The sequence below is a fragment of the Dendropsophus ebraccatus genome, chromosome 9, assembly GCF_027789765.1.
Source record: "Dendropsophus ebraccatus isolate aDenEbr1 chromosome 9, aDenEbr1.pat, whole genome shotgun sequence".
Taxonomy (NCBI): Eukaryota; Metazoa; Chordata; class Amphibia; order Anura; family Hylidae; genus Dendropsophus; species Dendropsophus ebraccatus.
In genome coordinates, this window is record NC_091462.1 from 90,065,362 (window position 1) to 90,085,623 (window position 20,262).

Here is a 20,262-nt window from a genome sequence, read left to right on the forward strand (position 1 = left end):
ATTCTGGCGATGTGATTGGATGAAACAGTGAGCAGTAGAGAGAGCGGCGCTCAGCGGGCGGGAGTAGCGGGGTTCACTCACCTGCTCTGTGGACTACAACTCCCAGCAGGATAACCGCACAGCTCAGCCCCCTGACTGTAATGTGCTATGGAGCAGGAATGGTGAGTCTCCACAATCTCCCCTGCAGCGTCACAGCCTATTGGGGGGTTTCTTGTTCGTTGTCAATTTTGTTAATTTATTGAAAAATGAAAAGTTTTGCAACTTCCTACAGCCCTTTGTGCCTGGCCTCCTCACCATTCCCAGGACCAGTGCTTGCTGTCAGCGAATGGAAGTCATGCAGGATAGGATGTGCTGCAGACCTGATACTTCTCACAGCTGCGGGTTTGTTACAGTCTGCATCTGGTTAGATCTTCCTCCATTGTATAAATCTCACAAAGCATGAGCATGTCCTGTGGATGCAAGTGTAGCAGACTGCCAGCTGTGAGAAGTATCATGCAGGGAATAACCTCATTGCTGACAGCCAGCAGAGGATGGGAAAGAAGAACTAGAATACAGCCTATCGGACAATGTTATACACTGTATATCAATGGCTGACTACTGGTGGCCAAAGAAGCAAGGCCCAGAGCGGTGATGGGCGAGGTTATCTTACCCTGTTTCTCTGAACATAAGTCAGTGTCTTATATTAGTTTTTGCTCCCAGAGATGCCACATGTCTTACTTTCAGGGGATGTCTCATTTTTCCACGAAGAAGAATTCACACTTCCCACCCCACCCCTGTCTGAACGCTTCCCACACTGTCCCGTCTCTCCCCTCACTTGCCCGTCAGCCCCATCTCTCCCCTCACTCCCCTCAGTGTCCCGTCGGTCCCGTCTCTCCCCTCAGTGTCCCGTCGGTCCCGTCTCTCCCCTCAGTGTCCCGTCGGTCCCGTCTCTCCCCTCAGTGTCCCGTCGGTCCCGTCTTTCCCGTCAGTGTCCCGTCAGTCCCGTCTCTCCCCTCACGGTCCCGTCTCTCCCCTCACGGTCCCGTCTCTCCCGTCACGGTCACGTCGGTCCCGTCTCTCCCGTCACGGTCCCGTCGGTCCCGTCTCTCCCGTCACGGTCCCGTCTCTCCCGTCACGGTCCCGTCTCTCCCGTCACGGTCCCGTCTCTCCCGTCACGGTCCCGTCTCTCCCGTCACGGTCCCGTCTCTCCCGTCACGGTCCCGTCTCTCCCGTCACGGTCCCGTCTCTCCCGTCACGGTCCCGTCTCTCCCGTCACGGTCCCGTCTCTCCCGTCACGGTCCCGTCTCTCCCGTCACGGTCCCGTCTCTCCCGTCACGGTCCCGTCTCTCCCGTCACGGTCCCGTCTCTCCCGTCACGGTCCCGTCTCTCCCGTCACGGTCCCGTCTCTCCCGTCACGGTCCCGTCTCTCCCGTCACGGTCCCGTCTCTCCCGTCACGGTCCCGTCTCTCCCGTCACGGTCCCGTCTCTCCCGTCACGTTCCCGTCTCTCCCGTCACGTTCCCGTCTCTCCCGTCACGTTCCCGTCTCTCCCGTCACGGTCCCGTCTCTCCCGTCACGGTCCCGTCTCTCCCGTCACGGTCCCGTCTCTCCCGTCACGGTCCCGTCTCTCCCGTCACGGTCCCGTCTCTCCCGTCACGGTCCCGTCTCTCCCGTCACGGTCCCGTCTCTCCCGTCACGGTCCCGTCTCTCCCGTCACGGTCCCGTCTCTCCCGTCACGGTCCCGTCTCTCCCGTCACGGTCCCGTCTCTCCCGTCACGGTCCCGTCTCTCCCGTCACGGTCCCGTCTCTCCCGTCACGGTCCCGTCTCTCCCGTCACGGTCCCGTCTCTCCCGTCACGGTCCCGTCTCTCCCGTCACGGTCCCGTCTCTCCCGTCACGGTCCCGTCTCTCCCGTCACGGTCCCGTCTCTCCCGTCACGGTCCCGTCTCTCCCGTCACGGTCCCGTCTCTCCCGTCACGGTCCCGTCTCTCCCGTCACGGTCCCGTCTCTCCCGTCACGGTCCCGTCTCTCCCGTCACGGTCCCGTCTCTCCCGTCACGGTCCCGTCTCTCCCGTCACGGTCCCGTCTCTCCCGTCACGGTCCCGTCTCTCCCGTCTCTCCCCTGTCGGTCCCGTTTCTCCCCTCATGGTCCCGTCTCTCCCCTCATGGTCCCGTCTCTCCCCTGTCGGTCCCGTCTCTCCCCTGTCGGTCCCGTCTCTCCCCTGTCGGTCCCGTCTCTCCCCTGTCGGTCCCGTCTCTCCCCTCACGGTCCCGTCTCTCCCCTCACGGTCCCGTCGGTCCCGTCTCTCCCCTCACGGTCCCGTCTCTCCCCTCACGGTCCCGTCGGTCCCGTCTCTCCCCTCACGGTCCCGTCGGTCCCGTCTCTCCCCTCACGGTCCCGTCGGTCCCGTCTCTCCCCTCACGGTCCCGTCGGTCCCGTCTCTCCCCTCACGGTCCCGTCGGTCCCGTCTCTCCCCTCACGGTCCCATCTCTCCCCACACTATCTGGTCCCCCTCAGGACTGGTCCATGTACCTCTGCCAGATCCCGGTAACAGCACTGTTGTGCAAAGACAAGCGTAAGACCACGGTAATCGCACAAGGCAGCGACTGCCAGACCTCTAGGTAGAGACAGCAGGATGGCTGTAGCTGCCGATTCCCCCTCGCTGTGCCGCCCGGCCTCTTCACAGAGTGGTGCATAGAAGTTATCACACTGGCGGCCCGCTTCTTTGCCTCATGAGGCCTTATGTTCGAAAGATTCCTTATTTTTGGGGGGATGCTTTATTTTAAACTTTCATGTAAATCCTCCACTATGTGTATACCGTGTTTCCCCCGAAAATAAGACAGTCTGTTATGTGGGGTCACTGACAGGGATCTGGAGTGCTAATAATGTGTCTCCCAACCTGTGGCTGTCCAGCTGTTGCAAAACTACAACTCCCAGCGCTCTCACTTCCACCCATCACATAGGCTCTATTATATGCTTGAGTGGATTCCGTCATCCGCCCAAAGTAATGACTTGTCAATTCTTCAGGTGGCCAACGGAATCCGCCCGACCATAGAATGGAGTCTATGGAGCAGGCGGAGAGGGAAGCAGAAGCACGCAGGGATGAGCGTCGGATTCCGGAGTTTTCTATGAGAATTATTTTTTTGCATATACGCTAAGGCACAGTGTGCTGGGAGTTGTAGTTTTGCAACATCATTTGAGGATTGATTAAAGGGGTATTCCCATCGTAGACATATATGGCCCAGTCTAGGCAGGGTCTAACCAGAGAGGTGGTCAGGAATACAGGAGCGCCTGAGATCACTAGTTTTCACTGTTTCTGTAACTCCCACAGAAGTAAATGTGAGTTATGGTAACATGGTGATTGCCACCATTTTCTGCAATTTCTTACACCTATCTGTTCCATTCTCTATTCAGGTAAGGGGCAGAGGACCCAAGTTTAGCAGATAGATGCAGGTTCCCACACAGACATCTTCTTTTTCGGCAAAAACAGTCTGCCATTGGTTGGCTACAACAGTCTGCCGTTGGTTGGCTACAACAGTCTGCCGTTGGTTGGCTACAACAGTCGTTTGTTAATAACTTTCAGCCAGCGAACAGTCGCTTTAATTGAAATCATTCACTTTAAGGTGTATGGGCCCAGACCCCACTGATATCTACTGACCTGTCTCCTGGTATGTCATAGGTAAATGTGCATATAATCCTGTATATACAGCTTTTTTTTTTCTAATTTTGAGGTATCTGAATTTTCCTTTTTTCCCCTCATTTTCAGCACTGAACCCGCTAAAGCAATCAAGCCGATTGACCGCAAGTCTGTCCATCAGATCTGCTCTGGCCAGGTCGTACTCAGTCTTGCCACCGCAGTTAAAGAGCTTGTGGAGAACAGCATTGATGCCGGAGCTACAAGTATCGGTAAAAGGGACTTCATACTATCTCTCTCATAGAGGAGCAGAGGTGCTCCCCTGATTGAGGAACACATGCCAGGCCCTTATGGGAGAATACCTTTAAAGGGGTTTTCTGGTGACTGAGTGTCCAGCAATAAATTGTAATAAAATTGCATTGCTGTTTAATTGTTTCCGTATGTGATAGAAGCGGCAAGCGACCTTTATACTATGGCAAATATTTTAGGCATCGTTGGAACTATTGCTATAGTTACTTTACTATTTCCCTATAGGAAATGCCAGGACTGCAAGTTGCAGCAATGCACTAACCTTATGCTACTGCAGTATATATGACTATTATTAAGGATAAGTGATTTCATATTAGTTCTTGTAGTGCAGATCATAGAATAGACGGCTGCAGTGACAAGCCTGGGGGAAACACACCCGATAAATGTCAGGATAATATAACCTGGGGTCATTTTCTTTGCAGCAGCTTACATCCTGGTCACACTCATGTGAAAAGAAAATAACCAATATTTTATTATTTCCTAGACATAAAACTGAAGGAATATGGAGCGGAACTCATAGAAGTCTCTGATAATGGCTGCGGCGTTGAAGAACAGAACTTTGAAGGATTAAGTTAGTTAACTCTTTCTTGCCATGAACCAATGACCTAAAAATTCTAAAGCCGACAAACCAGTTAGAAAAAAAAGTTTTCCAAACCTGTCGATTTTAACAGGACTGGCTGTTTAATGTGTATGGGGACCTTGTGAGTCTCTCCAGACAAAAGATGTTGACGTGTATGGATGGACAGAGCATTTATGTAAATCAGAAACCTAAATAACCCCTATGAGAACCTATGGAACTTACAGAGTGGGCGCTCTGCTCAGGACCCCCTATATGAGCTATGGCAGAGAGCCACATACAAGCGGCAACTCACACCATGGCAGGCCCTGCATCTATTGCATATGGCACTACATACCCATATCATTTTCTAATTATTAGACAGCCCCTTTAAATTATTTTTACAGTTTACAAGAATATAGGCCAAATAGCAATACTGTAGTATAGTGGTGGCATGTGCAAGCAAAAAGGTGGATTGATTTCTATTACAAAGTAAAAGGGGTTTATTCAAAGGTTATTCAAATATCAATAAAATCCTCCCAAACACTTTTACACAGATTTGCTATGGCCTAGAAGCCATTTCTACTTTAGGGTAGCTTCACAGGTACTGTATCGCAGCAGATCCGCAGCAGATTTGACTAAATAAATTAGCACAACATTAAATCCGCACTGTCAAATCTGCCGCAGATCCGCAGCAGATTTGATGATGCAGATTTGATGCTGTGGTCATTCATTTAGTCAAATCAGCTGCGGATCTGCTGCGATACGGTATGTGTGAAGCTACTCTTAGGGTACATTCACACGTACAGGATCTGCAGCAGATTTTATGGCGCAGATTTGAAGTTGCAGATTCAATGTCCGGAGGCGACAAGCCTTCTTTACCATGAGAACTGTGAATCTGTGGAACAGTCTACCGCAGGATCTGGTCACAGCAAAAACAGTAGAGGGCTTCAAAACCGGCCTAGATAAGTTCTTAGAGCAAAATAATATAATTGCATATGTATAGAACTTAATCACCCCTCCCCCTTCCCTGTATTCATTCCCTCCTTGGTTTAACTTGATGGACCTGTGTCTTTTTTCAACCAAATTAACTATGTAACTATGTAATGCAAAGTAACCCTGGGCCATCAAATCTGCTGCAGATCCTGTGCACCCTTAAAAAGATAAATCTGGTGTTAGTGACCCCCAATAAAATTCCAGACTGGCCATGAGGTTGACACACAATGAAAAACTACCAATCCCAGCCACCACTTCCCCTCTTCTCTGCTAGCCCTATGCTCAGATAAACCCTTTTTTTATGTGAAAGCTTCTAATATTCCTTCTATATCCTGCAGTACGTGATATGTTGCATTCTGCTTTACGTTACTGATCATGTTTCATCCTACAGCTTTGAAGCATCACACGTCCAAATTGCAGGAGTTTTCCGACCTGGTTAATGTGGAAACATTCGGTTTTCGAGGAGAAGCTTTAAGTTCTCTTTGTGCATTAAGGTAAAGCAGACAGATTATAGAAATACAATTCTGGTTTATAAAATGCTCCAGATTATCAGACTGTGATCGAAATGTGTAAACCTTGTGTGTTGTTTATTAGATGTTAGATTAAAGAAATTCCTCTTCTTGTTAACAAAATAAGAGGGCGTGCACACGCTTTGTGATTATGGTTCGTGCATGGAAAATGTGCTAGGGACCAGAATGTGGAACTTGAAGCATGATGCCGGGGGTTCCATATTCCAGTCCATAGCACATCTTTCTTGCACAGACCATAATCAAGGAACATGTGACAACCCCCTAACTATTGTGATGTAGTTGTCCTATGCATTCTGTATTCTGATCAATTATCTTTGTACATAGCAATACATTACTGTCTGTTATATATGATTCTTCTTTTACCCTATAGTGATCTGTCAATTTTAACCCGCCATAAGTCAGCTAATGTGGGCACTCGCTTGGTTTTTGATCAAAATGGAAAGCTCATCCAGAGATCCCCACTCCCCCGACCGCAAGGAACAACAGTCAACGTACAGCAGCTTTTTTTTACTTTACCGGTACGGCACAAAGAGTTTCAGAGGAACACAAAAAAGGTAAGGTGACCTTAACACTTTAAGTAAGTGAATTAGGACTGATCCTAACCAGCACTCCAGCAGCAGATGAAAGATGTTTCTGCTGAATGATCTGGATGCCTGATGTGTAGTGTGTGTGTTCATCCAGAGCAGTCCTGATGCAGTATATGATAAATAAAAATACTCAACACATCTCACCACAGTAAAAGTCTCCTCTCTCTTTTGTCCCTTTAAAGGAGTTTGCGAAAATGGTCCAGGTGTTACAAGCTTACTGCATTATTTCAACGGGTGTGCGTATAAACTGCACCAATCAAGTGGGCCAAGGGAAGAGGACCCCCGTGGTCTGCTCAAGTGGGAGTTCTGGTAGCATGAAGGAAAATATAGGAGCAGTGTTTGGACAGAAACAGGTAAATTACACAAGTCTGCATTATGCATTTCACATGTATAGATGGCAGATTATTGAAGGGATCCCATTCTGTACAGCTATAAGTCAACTTAAAGGGGCTTTTCCAAGAACACTGTAAACATCTGATAGATTTTAATACAGCGTGATCAGCTCAGTGAAAAAAATGTGATGCATCTTATCAGAGGTTTTAAGGTGTATCTATTGTATATGATATGAAAGTCCTTTATTGGAAGATCCCATTAAATTAGTATTCCTGGGAAAAACAATTGTTTTTAAATCAATTGGTGGCAGAAAGAAAGCTGATTTGTAAATCTCCAGTCTTCCAGTACATATCAGCTGTTGCTTGTCCTGCAGGAAGTTGTGTATTCTTTCCAGTCTGACACGGTGCTCTCTGCTGCCACCTGTGTCCATGTCAGCAACTGTACAGAGCAGTAGCCTCAGAGAAAACCTCTCCTGCTCTGGACAGTTCCTCTCACTGACAGAGGTGGCAGCAGAGAGCACCTGGTCAGACTTCCTGCGGGACATGCAGCAGCTGATAAGTACTAGTAGACTGGAGAATTTTAAATAGAAGTGATTTACAAATCTGGATAACTTTCTGACACTAGTTAATTTGAAAACAATTTTTTTTAAGTACCCCTTTTAATCTTTTATCCACGTACCACAAATCCAACTACATTGTTTATTGCATATATTTGGGTTATGCACTTTGCCAAAACTGCTGGCTTGCCGAAGGTTGTGAGGATAGGCCATCAATATCTGAACTTGAAGAACTTCTTTAATTCTATTCATAGATCCACAGAAGTGATCATTCCTTATTCTGTCTCTTTTTTTCCCCTTGCCAGCTGCAGAACTTGATTCCTTTTGCTCAGCTGCTTCCTAGTGAAAGTGTTTGTGAAGAGTATGGACTGAATCATGCAGATCTACTAGATGGGCTCTATAAGTGAGTAATGGTGTTCATTGTGCATTTCTATTGTACTTTTTACCTCCATGTTGATGGGGTTTTCTACAACCTAAAGATGAATGTGTCTCCATAGTTACAGACTACAGAGAAAATTCAGTGTAGTCTGATCCTGTAGCTTTGTTTTTTTCTTAGCTCTCCTCTCCTCATGACAACCGATATAGGAGAGGGGGTAATATGACAGGAGAAGGGCAGTTCTTTTGCATGCAAATCCAGATTTAGTCTTCCAGTTTGAGTATATTGCAATTCTGTACCTTCATTGTCATTATATTACTGTATATGTGTCATGAAGGAATAGGAGAACCTTAGAAGCACCAATATTCCAATGCATAATCTTTCTCTCAGTATTACAGGATACATATCTCGATGTGACCATGGTGTAGGAAGAAGTGCCACAGACAGGCAGTTTTATTTTATCAACCAGCGGCCTTGTGATCATGCTAAGGTAAATTGTTATTGAACGCACATAGTAATTCATGAGTATTACAGTATAGTAGAGAACCTGTTTACATTTAGTTTTGTTACATTGGTCACACCTAAATATAATGTCCATGACCTGGATACTGATTACTCCTAAAATTGAAGGAGCACTCCATATAAAAATAACTTATTAAAGTGTCACTGTCGTACTTTTTTTTTTTTTTTGCAGAAATCAATAGTACAGGTGATTTTAAGAAACGTTGTAATTGGGTTTATTAGGCAAATATGCCATTATCTGCATTCAAAAAGACTTTCTCCAGGGCCCCCCCCCCCTCCTCTCTCTCATTCACTGCTCATTTTTAGGAAATCTCTACTCTTTTACATCAGTCGAGCCCTTTGTAACCTATGGAGAGGGGAGGAGGGAGATTAGTCGCCAGCAGAGAGGAGAGAACAAAGGATTACATAGCGGGACCTGTGTGAAAGCCAGTATTCAGAGGTCAGAGAGGTCAGTGCTGACTTCAGAGGCGATAGCTGTAAATTAATTCTTTGTTGTCCTGTTTTGGTGACTCATCTCCCTCAACCCCTCCCCTCTCTAAGTTTGCATTGCCTAAGAACTGAAGAGTATTAGTAAATCTGGGCTAGTGTTTCCACTTTGCCTAAAGGCAAGGAACTGTTGGGCACAACATTAATGTCTTTCTTAAAGGCATGTTCCTACCTCGGTTAAACATGGCTCCAGGAGCCTGTGGCCTGTTTAAAGTTAATGTAGGTGTTTGGGAAGCCAAAAAAGCTGAAGAGGTTGGGTTATGCAATTTGACTTTAAAGGAAAACTATCAGCAGGTTAGAAGATCCTTACCTGCAGATATGTCTCTATTGTGCGTGGGGCGCTGAGGATGAAGGTAAGTTACTCTGCTTCATCCTCAGCACCATTTCTGTGCAGTTTGTAGTTAAATTCATAGGCTAATAAGGCGGTTTGGTGCTTTTAATAAGTTCAACATTAGGTGTAGCACTGCCTGTTTTCAGCTTTCTGACAATCTCCAGTGGCCACATATAGGCTGGAGTGGACTGAGGAGTCCTCGATCTAAAGACATACATTGTGGACAGAACATTGTTTACATGGGGAGATGTGCTGCGGACTATGATTTATTTTCCACATTAATGTGATCAGCCATTTATTATGCATGTGTTCTTTTTTCAGCTGATGAGGGAGATGTTTACCCAGGGCAGTGATCGGAAATGATTATTTGTAGGGACATTCATTCACCCAATTATTGACCCTATGTAACAGGGTTGTAGAAAGTTGGAAAATGATTTCTGTCAGAAGAGCGGTTGTATAGTATATTAATAACAGTGTGCTTTCTGTTACTCAGGTCATCAAGGTTGTGAATGAAGTCTATCATTCATTCAACAGACATCAGTATCCATTCGTTGTTCTCAATATTTGTGTTAATTCGGGTGAGTTTTAGGGCAACTTAGGGATCATTGCATATAGAGCAATATCAGGAGCTGACTGTATCATACAGCTGACACCTGCCTGCAAATACCGGGAGCAAACATCAGTCCAATCCTGTCAGTTTAACCCTCTAGATGCCATAATCAATAGCGATTACAGCATGCAAAGAGTGAAGTGACAGGTGCCGCACCTTTGACGGATCCGATTGGCATACATGCGACACAATTTACAAGTCAGACACAATTAACATATCAGTTATTAGTGTGAATACTAATAATATATGAATAAGTTGCATGCAGATATTATAGCTTGCTTATGGTCCACAAATAATTTATGGATATCCGGAAATGTTGGTGCTTCTTGCAGAATGTGTTGATATTAACGTCACGCCAGACAAGAGGCAGATTTTACTTCAGGAGGAGAAACTTCTACTGGCCATATTAAAGACGTCTCTCACTGCAATGTACAGCAGCAATGTAAATAAGTTACAAGTGAATCAGCAGCTGATGGACCTCACAGGTATGTACATATTATTATACGTATCATACAAGGATTGTCCCACCATGACCTATCACATTTTATTGTATAGTTTATAAATCGGAACAATGTTTGCCATTTACATGATGTTAAAAAAAAAAAAAACAACCAGGGAAGACATTTACTTACATATTATTGCGCCACCTTGTGTTTATAGTGTATAGTAATATGCGTGTCCACATATTGTTTGCAAGCTGGAGGATACATATGATCTGTGACAGCCAGGTCCCTGCATAGCCATCCTGTGTTCCTTGTAGAGCATTCAGGGTATCCTTGGCACCTCTCCTGTCAGATGGGACTCCACAGGGAAGGAGAAAGTAGCCACTATAGTATACAATATTATTTAGACTTTCCAGTACTATAGTGTAGAGCCTTTTTTATGTTTTAATTATTTTATCACATCTCTAAAGGCCGTAAAGCCAGAGCCAGAGTGTAAACAAGTGCGGAGCTGCTAGATTAGGTAGCCTATTACTTAGTGCAGCCCCTACCTTTTAATCAGCCATCGGTCACACATCTCCTATTATATGGAGACATGCGCGGCTGATGGCAAACTGTTTGTTGACACTTGAATACTGTCTCTATTACATGGTGCAATATCTGCCTCATTATGTATATATGCCTGTGGCATATAGTGTTGGCATTCTTCTGAAATTTATCCAATGCCGCTTAAATGCTCCTTATATGTTACATTTTTTTCTACAATCTAGTACACTCTGAGGGGTAGCAGAGTGCAGTTTTCTGTACAGTGGTGTAAGGTGTGGGTCTGACGTTTTCACGTGTATACTATGAACGTTCTATGCAGGAAATCTTAGAAGAGTCAATGCAGAAGAAGCAGACTGTCCCAAAGAAGAACAGCCTTGTTTATCAGACAGAGGCGCACTCGCTGTCTCTAAACTCCGGGAGGCCTTCTCCAGCAGCCAGAGGTCTATGGGCAGTCCAGCAAAAACAAAAACGCAGGGGCAGAGCTCAGCTCCAGCTCAAAGGAAACTACAGTCATTTTTTAACATTTCACCTAAACCTGCATCAGATGTTAGTGATCCCAAGGAGTCTCAAGACACAAGGCAATCGTTTAGTGATGTTACCCAGACTGAAAGTGACGGTGACTGTGGTAAAGAGACCATCAGCACCTGGGAGCCGTTCTGCCGCACTAGTACTGACAGCATAGCCTGCTCACCAGAGACCTTTGTAAAAGCTGAGTTAGGATCCCCAACAGCTTGTCATCCTCCTCCTGTAGAAGCTGCAATCCTATCCCAGGATCGAGACAAAGATAAAACCGATGATATTCCTGCTCCAGATTACAAACGTTTGAAAATTGAGAGGATGGTGAAAAATGTAAAACCTGATTCGGTGGATGCACCAGTTCACATTATAAAGAAGACCGTGCCTTTAAATTTCTCAATGTGCCATCTGATTAAACAAATGGAAAAACTAAAAAGGCAAAGGCAGCAAAATGAGGAATCGGAAATGTTCCGGAGATTCAGAGCAAAGATCAGTCCGGGGGAAAATCAGGCAGCAGAAGCTGAGCTCAGGAAGGAGATCAGGTACATGGATGGTTGCTCATTGTATATCTACATTGCCTGCTTGCTGTAACCTCTCATCGTACGCTGAGATTGATGGCATTACTGATGAATGTGCAAGATCTTACATAAACAGCTTAGGAAAATAGGCGGAAATCCCAAATTTAATCCCTGCCGTGGACCACTCGGAATGCCGCCTGCCTCAGTGTCTCAATGTTAAATATAGGGCGCCTTCGCTCTCCGCAGCTCTTCACCAAAAGAATGGACATATCCATTCTTTTAGCGAAGAGCCTTTTGTTAGACTGGAAATCCACTACAGCCATGTAAAGAGAGCCTATGATCTTTTCTGCTTCTCTCCAAGTGCCAAATGATGGGGAGTATGAGATCCCTATTCTTCACAAAAGGTAACTCCCATTTTTCAGACACTGATGGTATTGCCCATTAAATAATATAAATGTCTCTGATTAGAACACCCTTTCCAATGGGTTATCCAGGATTAGAAAAAGCAAAGCTACTTTCTTGGCAAAATTGCACCATCTCTGTCCCCAGGCTGTGTATGGTATTGCAATTAGGCTTCATTCACTGAGCTGCAAACCCACACTCAAACTGAGGGTGAGAATCGTGCTGTTTCTGAAAGAAAGTGGCCATGTTTATCCAATCCTGGATAACCCTTTAAGTTTTATTGCTATAAATACAATGTGACAGTGGTTGTTTTAGTGAATGAATGACTAAAGGTAAAGAATGAATATTGCAGAAGAGAACAATTATTGCCTATGCCTGACCACATAGGATTAGTCATCAGACAACACCTACATGTAGATTTTATGAGGTGTTGCTAAACACAGTACTTTCCAAGGTAGCTCAGGTTTTTAGACACGTGGAGCACGGTATCCAAGCTGTGGCTCCCCAGCTGCTGCATAACTACAATAATGGCTGCTACAGCCTCGGGTTTGTTAAAACAATATTATCCAAAAAGATAGTGATGTCCCTTCAGGTAAAGCGTCGTCACTTTCACCAGTCCATCTGCTGTTTTTTATATCTGAACACTAGGGGATTCGTGTCATTTCTAGCACTGTAGACATCTTAGGCTTATTGTTTGCACATGTCCGTTTTCTATTATTATCTTTCTATGTAAATTCTGTGTAATTATTTTGTCCAGTTGATGTAAAGAATGACAGAAAATAATTGTTCTTTACAGCAAAGAAATGTTTTCAAAGATGGACATTATTGGGCAGTTCAATCTGGGATTCATAATTGGCAAACTAGACTCCGACCTCTTCATCATCGACCAACATGCCACAGATGAGAAGTATAACTTTGAGGTGTTACAGCAGAACACTGTCCTGCAGGGGCAGAGACTTATCATGTATGTATACACCATTTACTCTCTTAGAATAGTAGACAACATAAAGGAGTTTTCCAGAGAGATGGCCTATCCACAGCACAGGCCATCAATAGCGGACACCCACACTCCACTCTGATGGTGTATGTATGTATGTATGTATGGGGGGCAGCTCTTTCCTATTAACTAATTGCAGAACAACCACTATAAATGGTCACTGACTTTATTTTCTCATTAGTTATTATGTTATATCTGACCCTTTAATACAGTGAGAGATACGGCAAAAAGGCATCACGACTTCTCACCATTATATTATATTATTGCATGTGTCATTTCAGGCCACAGAAACTAAATTTAACTGCTGTGAATGAGACAATTCTGATGGACAATATAGAAATATTCAAGAAAAATGGATTTGATTTCATCTTTGATGAAGATGGTATGTATGAGGATCGGTTCTTCTCTTTGTCTCTCTATGAATCATCCAGGGTTTCATATACATATAGTAACTGGGTCCGCTACAAGGGAGGATTGTCTGTGGCAGCTGGGCTCTCCAGAGAGAACTATCCCTGCCTGCTCTATCAGTGTATACACAGTGCTCAGTGAGTGATGGGTATACAGCTTAGCTTCTGGCTGCCACTCATATGATTGCTGTATGCCAGGTAGTTACAGTGAGTGTCACAAAGCTGTACTCCCTCTGTAACTCTGTAGCTATATGCACCCACCAGACCACTGCTTTTACAGAAGAGAGGTGGTCGGTAACCCAGAGAACGACCTGATAACAAGAGGAGTAAAGAGCAGCATATCAGGAGAAGGAGGCATGAATGTAGTTTTAACTCTGCGCCCTTCCGGATGCCTGGAAGAGCTGGATCCAATCCCGGGAAACTGGGAGAAGTTTCCCATTACTGGATCCAGCTTTTCCCAGCTCCTGATCGGAGCAGCACGAAGTTCAAAGGCAAGACTGCTGAGTTAACACAGAGCTTAACTTTTTTGTTAATATTATAAATTTGCTCATCTCTAGCGATGAGCTCTACAAGTATAACTATATTAGTTGAGATGGGAATACCCCTTTAAATATAAAGAAATTTAACCTCAAACCCCTTTTAAAGAGTTTTCCAAGGCTTAGAGAAACATTGCCACTTCCCTCTAGAAATGGGACCTCTCCTCTCCTCAGTTTGGGTGTGGGTTTTGCAGCTCCGTTCTTTTAAAGGAAATGGAGCTGAATTGCAATACCACACACAACCTGAGGACAGGGGTGGTGCTGTTTTTTGGAAGCAAGTAGCTGGCTTTTTTTGTAATCCTGGAGAACCCATTTATTACTGTGAATTGGAGTTCACAGGCTGATAATATCTCTTTTATGTTTTAAGCTCCCATCATGGAAAGAGTAAAGTTAGTTTCTTTACCGACCAGCAAAAATTGGACCTTTGGCCAGCAGGACATTGAAGAATTAATCTTTATGCTGAGTGACTCTCCAGGAGTTATGTGCAGACCGTCTCGGGTACAGCAGATGTTCGCCTCAAGAGCGTGCAGGAAATCTGTAAGTGAAACAAGTTGTGTCTTCAGTTATTTGTAGTGTTCACGGCAAGAGACTAAATCCAAAGAGAACCTGTCACCTATATACATTGCTCCCTGCTCCCACCACGAGTGACCCAGTGTGTACCGCTGGCCTGTTCTAACATTATATCCAGCAGTCAGTTAAAAGTACTAGGAAAAACTTTTAAAAGTTACTTTTGAAGGCATTTGTTTTTATCGTGGTACAAAAATTTTTTTGCCATGAGTCTTGGCTTAGTTAAAGCGAATGTACCATCAGGAACATTCACTTTGTGTTGCACATGAATAGAACGGCGCCGGTGTGGGGAAGCCGTTCCTTTTTTTGAACCGCAGCCCAGTTCTCAAGCACGACACCAGTTTAATACTGAGCAGTGGCCCGGGCTTAAGCACTTGAGGTGGACCGGCCTGCCCCCAGTGGGCAGAAACCCCCTCCCCTCTGACGTGGCTCCATTGATTCTAATAGAGCCGCATCACAGAGGGGAGGGTGTTTCCTTCCACTGGGGGTAGGCCGGTCTACCTCAAGTGCTTCAGCCCGGGACAGTGCTTGGTAACTGACTGGCGCCATGCGCGGGAACTAGGCCACGGTTTACAGAAGGACTTTCCCGTGTTCTATTTATTTGCAACAACACTTAAAACCAATGTACAGAGACATGTCAAAGGTTTTGATGGGTCCGAATCCGAGTGTTTAGACTTGTACCGATTGTGAGAACAAGCTGGGACAAGACCACGCTGGAGCTCCCCGCTCTGTGTCAGCGAAATCAGCCAGGCTCCACAGACTTACAATGGCTATCAGTCCAAGCCCGGCTGATCATGTGACACAGAGACGGGAGAGGATTGTGCTTTTCGTGGTCTTATCCCGGCACGTTCTCACGATCGGTCAGGGTCTGAACACTGAGACCCAGACTGATCAAAACTTTTCTCATGCCTCTTTGACATGCCCAAAGTTTTCTATAATGAAAGTAAAAAGAAGCTGCTTTGACAGATCTCATCTCTCCTCGCCTAAAGGGGCTCATTACAAATTACAGATTACAAATCACAGGAGAGAAGGGCTGATAAAACCTACCAGAAAAAGGCTGTGTGACTGGCTTAGTAGCTATTAGCACACTGCAGGAGGCTGTAGAAGGGAAAGTCAACAAAAATTGTTATCATTATACCATGATCCTCTGCTGGAGCTTACTAGTGGTGGTACTGCTGTTGGGTGAGGATTCATGGTCTCTTTTTTTGCTGACAGGTGATGATCGGAACAGCCTTAACCCCTCAGGAAATGAAGAAACTGGTGGCACACATGGGAGAAATTGAGCAGCCGTGGAATTGCCCCCATGGGAGGCCGACGATGAGGCACCTGGCCAGCCTGGATATGATCGACTTCTGAGTTACAGAGGCAATACATACAGTAGTGACCTCTGTAGTTCTGCATGTGTTTTATCTAATAACAGGTTGTATTTTATACGTTCTTATGGAAAAATAGTCATTTTACACGGCCCAAGTTTAACGTTTTATTTTGTATTTGTTGATATTTTGAAATAAATATTTTTTATAAGCCTTTGCCTATGTTCTCATTGGTTATGTATAGAGTGCTAGCCATGATAGCCAACCATCCCAACGTTTGAGATGCCAACATATACTGTGGTGTACTGCAGCGAACTCCATTCCGAAACATTCGAGGTGCTTTCTGCTGCTAATATACTGGGACAGAACAGCGCTGCAGGCCATGGTATTAAAGTGAATGTACTATCAGGGCCCAGGCTTAAGCACCCCCAGTGGGTCAAGCACCCTGCCACGCTATGGTATGGCTCCATTAGAATCAATGGAGCCGTATCATAGAGAAGCTAGGGTTTCCTCCAACTGGGGCTTCAGCCCGGGCCCTGATGGTACATTCACTTTAACACTAAGGGGCCATTTACACAGAAAGATTATCTGCCAAAGATTTGAAGCCAAAGCCAGGAATGGATTTGAAAAGAGGAGAAATCTCAGGCTTTCCTTTATGACCTGTTCCCTGTTTATATTCTGTTTCTGGCTTTGGCTTCAAATCTTTGGCAGATAATCTTTATCAGTAAATGGACCCTAAGTAATATCTCCCCTGGGCCTGTGTGTTTCTGCATTGATTCTCCCATTGAAATCAATAGATGCTGTAAAATCCCTGTAAATTCTAATCAAAATCTGCAGATTCTGGAAATTGATGGTCTGTTACCCATAGCAACTAAGCACAGCTTTAAAATGAAAGCTGATCTGATTGGTTGCTATGGGTAACACACAGCAACTAATTACTTCTTAAGTTTTATAAATGGAGGAATTTTTTTGCAGAAAATCCCTAGCTAACCTAGCTTAGGCATGGGGAACCTTCGGCCCTTCAGCTGTTGCAAAACTACAATTCCCATCATGCCTGGGCAGCCGAAGCTAAAGCTTCGGCTGCCCAGGCATGATGGGAATTGTAGTTTTGCAACAGCTGGAGGGCCGAAGGTTCCCCATCCCTGACCTAGCTGAATAGGTCTTGGTCACACGTGCGGTATTAGGAGGGACCCGCCCATCGTAGTCTACACAATACGGAGCATTCAAACAGGTTTCTCAACGAGGTGGTGAAATAAGGTCACATGACTGTGACGTCACCAATGTACCTCTCTAGGATAGGCAGGCGCCGACGCCTTTGTTTTACACACGGGCAATAGAAAGTGAAGGGCCGTGATTGGATGCCGGGACAGGCCCGGCATGACGTAGTGACGGAGCTCCACCCATTTCCAGCGTTCCGCCTCGTTTCCGTGGTTACCCGGATATAGGCGGTGTAAGGAGAACGTCGTTGTCCGAGCACTTCCCCCGGCAGAAAGAGGCGGCTATGGAGGTGGTCGGAGACGCTCGGCGAATCTAAGTCGGTTACGCCACCCGAGGTAATGTGGACGCGGCGTCAGGGGGCGTGGTGTGCCGGCACATACACCGGAGTGGGGCCGCAGCGCGGCGAGGGGCTGGTCGCCATGGTGAGGCCTGCGCCGGCTCTGTAGGCCCTCCTGCTGCTCTGCCCATTGTACCGGCCCCGCGCTGCCAGTCAGGTGGCTGAGCTGTCAGCTCCCAGTGTCTAATGGCTGCAGCGGGGGCTACGTGACGGAACGCAGGGCGGCAATGGAGGCGCCTGAGGCCTCATAGTGTGCGGGGCGGGAGACGTGCGACGGTGAGCACAGGGACAGGTGTGTGTGTGTATATATATATATATATATATATATATATATAATATATATATATATATATATATATATATATATATATATATATATATATATATATATATATTACACACACAGTGCTGGGCAACCTGAGGCTGGGGGTAGCTGCAGGTATATATGTGTGTGTATGTATATATAATTTTTTTTTTTTTCATACAGTGCTGGGTGATGTGGTTTCCTATATATGTACACACCTGCATATACTAGCATCTGTCTGTGTATATATACTGATTAGGGTGTGTTCACAAGGTAATGTTTGTTATTGGATACAGGCCAGAGTTTCTTCCCTACACATGCACTACATTTACTTACCTGGCTCTGCATTCAGTAATTGTAATTAAAAGCCTGATGGTGTGAACACACCCTAGTGACCAACACTGATAGTCTCATGACAATTGCTGGGATGTATTGGGTGGCAAGAAACCAGTCCGTTCTTTACCTGTCTGAATCAAATGGAGCTGAGACAACACTTGAAGTGAAAGTAATCTGTGGCTACTTCATGAGTTGGGTGAATACAGTAGCCACCATTGCTTTCACTTCAAGTGGTGTGTCAGCTCCCTTCTTTTCTGGCTGATGTGGGTTAAGGCCACATTCACACATCCGTAAATTTTGTGGACGGGGAAGCGCAGTAATGGATAGTTTTCCTGCCTGGCATGATGTGTCTGTACCATGTCAGCAGCGGGGAAAGTTTTTGAATCGGAGCAGAGTAATTTGGAAGATGAAAGCAGAGTTGTGATTGGTTGTGATAGGAACATCGGATCGTTTTGTACTGTACATTAATAAATCTGGGCAGTGAGACAGAAGGCGGAAAATGGGGAAATACAAGGATCAGAGTGACACAGGCTCCATTCACATGTCCACAATCACAGATCTGCAACTGCCGACAACACTTTGTGCCTTCGTAGTAGTCAGCAATTTAACACTTCTCACTTTGTTGGGTGACGGCCGCCTGCCTGGTCTGATTCCACAGCTACTGTAGAGCTGTACAGCAAACTGCTGCAAATATTCTAGCTGGCAATACACTCACCGGCCACTTTATTAGGTACACCATGCTAGTAACGGGTTGGACCCCCTTTTGCCATCAGAACTGCCTCAATTCTTCGTGGCATAGATTCAACAAGGTGCTGGAAGCATTCCTCAGATTTTGGTCCATATTGACATGATGGCATCACACAGTTGCTGCAGATTTGTCGGCTGCACATCCATGATGCAAATCTCCCGTTCCACCACATCCCAAAGATGCTCTATTGGATTGAGATCTGGTGACTGTGGAGGCCATTTGAGTACAGTGAACTCATTGTCATGTTCAAACAGAAATCGAGACTCATCAGACCAGGCAATGTTTTTCTAATCTTCTACTGTCCAATTACGATGAGCTTGTGCAAATTGTAGCCTCAGTTTCCTGTTCTTAGCTGAAAGAAGTGGCACCCGGTTTGGTCTTCTGCTGCTGTAGCCCATCTGCCTCAAAGTTCGACGTACTGTGCGTTCAGAGATGCTCTTCTGCCTACCTTGGTTGTAACGGTTGGCTATTTGAGTCACTGTTGCCTTTCTATCAGCTCGAACCAGTCTGCCCATTCTCCTCTGACCTCTGGCATCAACAAGGCATTTCCGCCCACAGAACTGCCGCTCACTGGATGTTTTTTCTTTTTCGGACCATTCTCTGTAAACCCTAGAGATGGTTGTGCATGAAAATCCCAGTAGATCAGCAGTTTCTGAAATACTCAGACCAGCCCTTCTGGCACCAACAACCATGCCACGTTCAAAGGCACTCAAATCACCTTTCTTCCCCATACTGATGCTCGGTTTGAACTGCAGGAGATTGTCTTGACCATGTCTACATGCCTAAATGCACTGAGTTGCCGCCATGTGATTGGCTGATTAGAAATTAAGTGGTAACGTGCAGTTGGACAGGTGTACCTAATAAAGTGGCCGGTGAGTGTATATCAGAACACTGGGCATTGCTGCTGGTTAGAGTGCCTGTGCTGAGTCTATATGGGCCTATATTGCTCACATGAGCTTTAGAGCGTCTGTATTTGGACAGAATGTGATCGTATCTACAAAGCATTCTATAACATACTTGCAGTGCGTTGGGCTATCGTATAATTTGTCACAAGGCATGATTGAATCCTGTGATGGTGCGTTTACACACACAGAATTATCTGACAGATCTTTGAAGCCAAAACCAGGAACAGACTATAAACAGGGATCAGGTCATAAAGGAAAGACTGGGATCTATCCTCTTTTCAAATCCATTCCTGGCTTTGGCTTCCAAAATCTGTCAGATAAATCTTTCTGTGTAAACGCACCATTAGGGTCCATTTACACAGAAAGAT

General features: G+C 45.5%; 2 protein-coding genes and 1 long non-coding RNA gene across 4 annotated transcripts in view; 2 read left to right on the forward strand and 1 right to left on the reverse strand.

Moving 5' to 3' along the window:
- PMS2 (PMS1 homolog 2, mismatch repair system component) lies at nt 1-16,262 on the forward strand. The gene is made up of 15 exons (XM_069983828.1): nt 1-161; nt 3,745-3,884; nt 4,406-4,492; nt 5,865-5,967; nt 6,374-6,557; nt 6,773-6,943; nt 7,785-7,882; nt 8,246-8,345; nt 9,688-9,772; nt 10,137-10,289; nt 11,110-11,848; nt 13,023-13,190; nt 13,505-13,605; nt 14,534-14,703; nt 15,949-16,262. The coding sequence occupies exons 1-15, from the start codon at nt 148-150 to the stop codon at nt 16,087-16,089; spliced, it is 2,454 nt and encodes an 817-aa protein (XP_069839929.1). The 5' UTR covers nt 1-147; the 3' UTR covers nt 16,090-16,262.
- On the reverse strand, nt 14,264-17,707 carry LOC138801240 (uncharacterized). Its single transcript, XR_011364586.1, has 2 exons — nt 17,333-17,707; nt 14,264-14,701 (listed from the first exon to the last, which is right to left on the reverse strand). It is a non-coding gene; the product is annotated as an uncharacterized lncRNA (long non-coding RNA).
- USP42 (ubiquitin specific peptidase 42) overlaps nt 17,447-20,262 on the forward strand; it is a 25,610-nt gene continuing 22,794 nt past the window's right edge. For both annotated transcript variants that reach the window (XM_069983825.1, XM_069983827.1), the window contains exon 1: nt 17,447-17,599. The gene's annotated coding sequence lies outside the window, so the exon portion shown is untranslated. The remainder of the gene's footprint in view (nt 17,600-20,262) is intronic.

Coding starts and splice junctions, on each gene's coding strand:
- PMS2 (XM_069983828.1), top strand. Junction 4,493..5,864: donor ACAGAACTTTGAAGGATTAA/GTTAGTTAACTC, acceptor TTCATCCTACAG/CTTTGAAGCATCACACGTCC. Junction 14,704..15,948: donor CAAGAGCGTGCAGGAAATCT/GTAAGTGAAACA, acceptor TTTTGCTGACAG/GTGATGATCGGAACAGCCTT.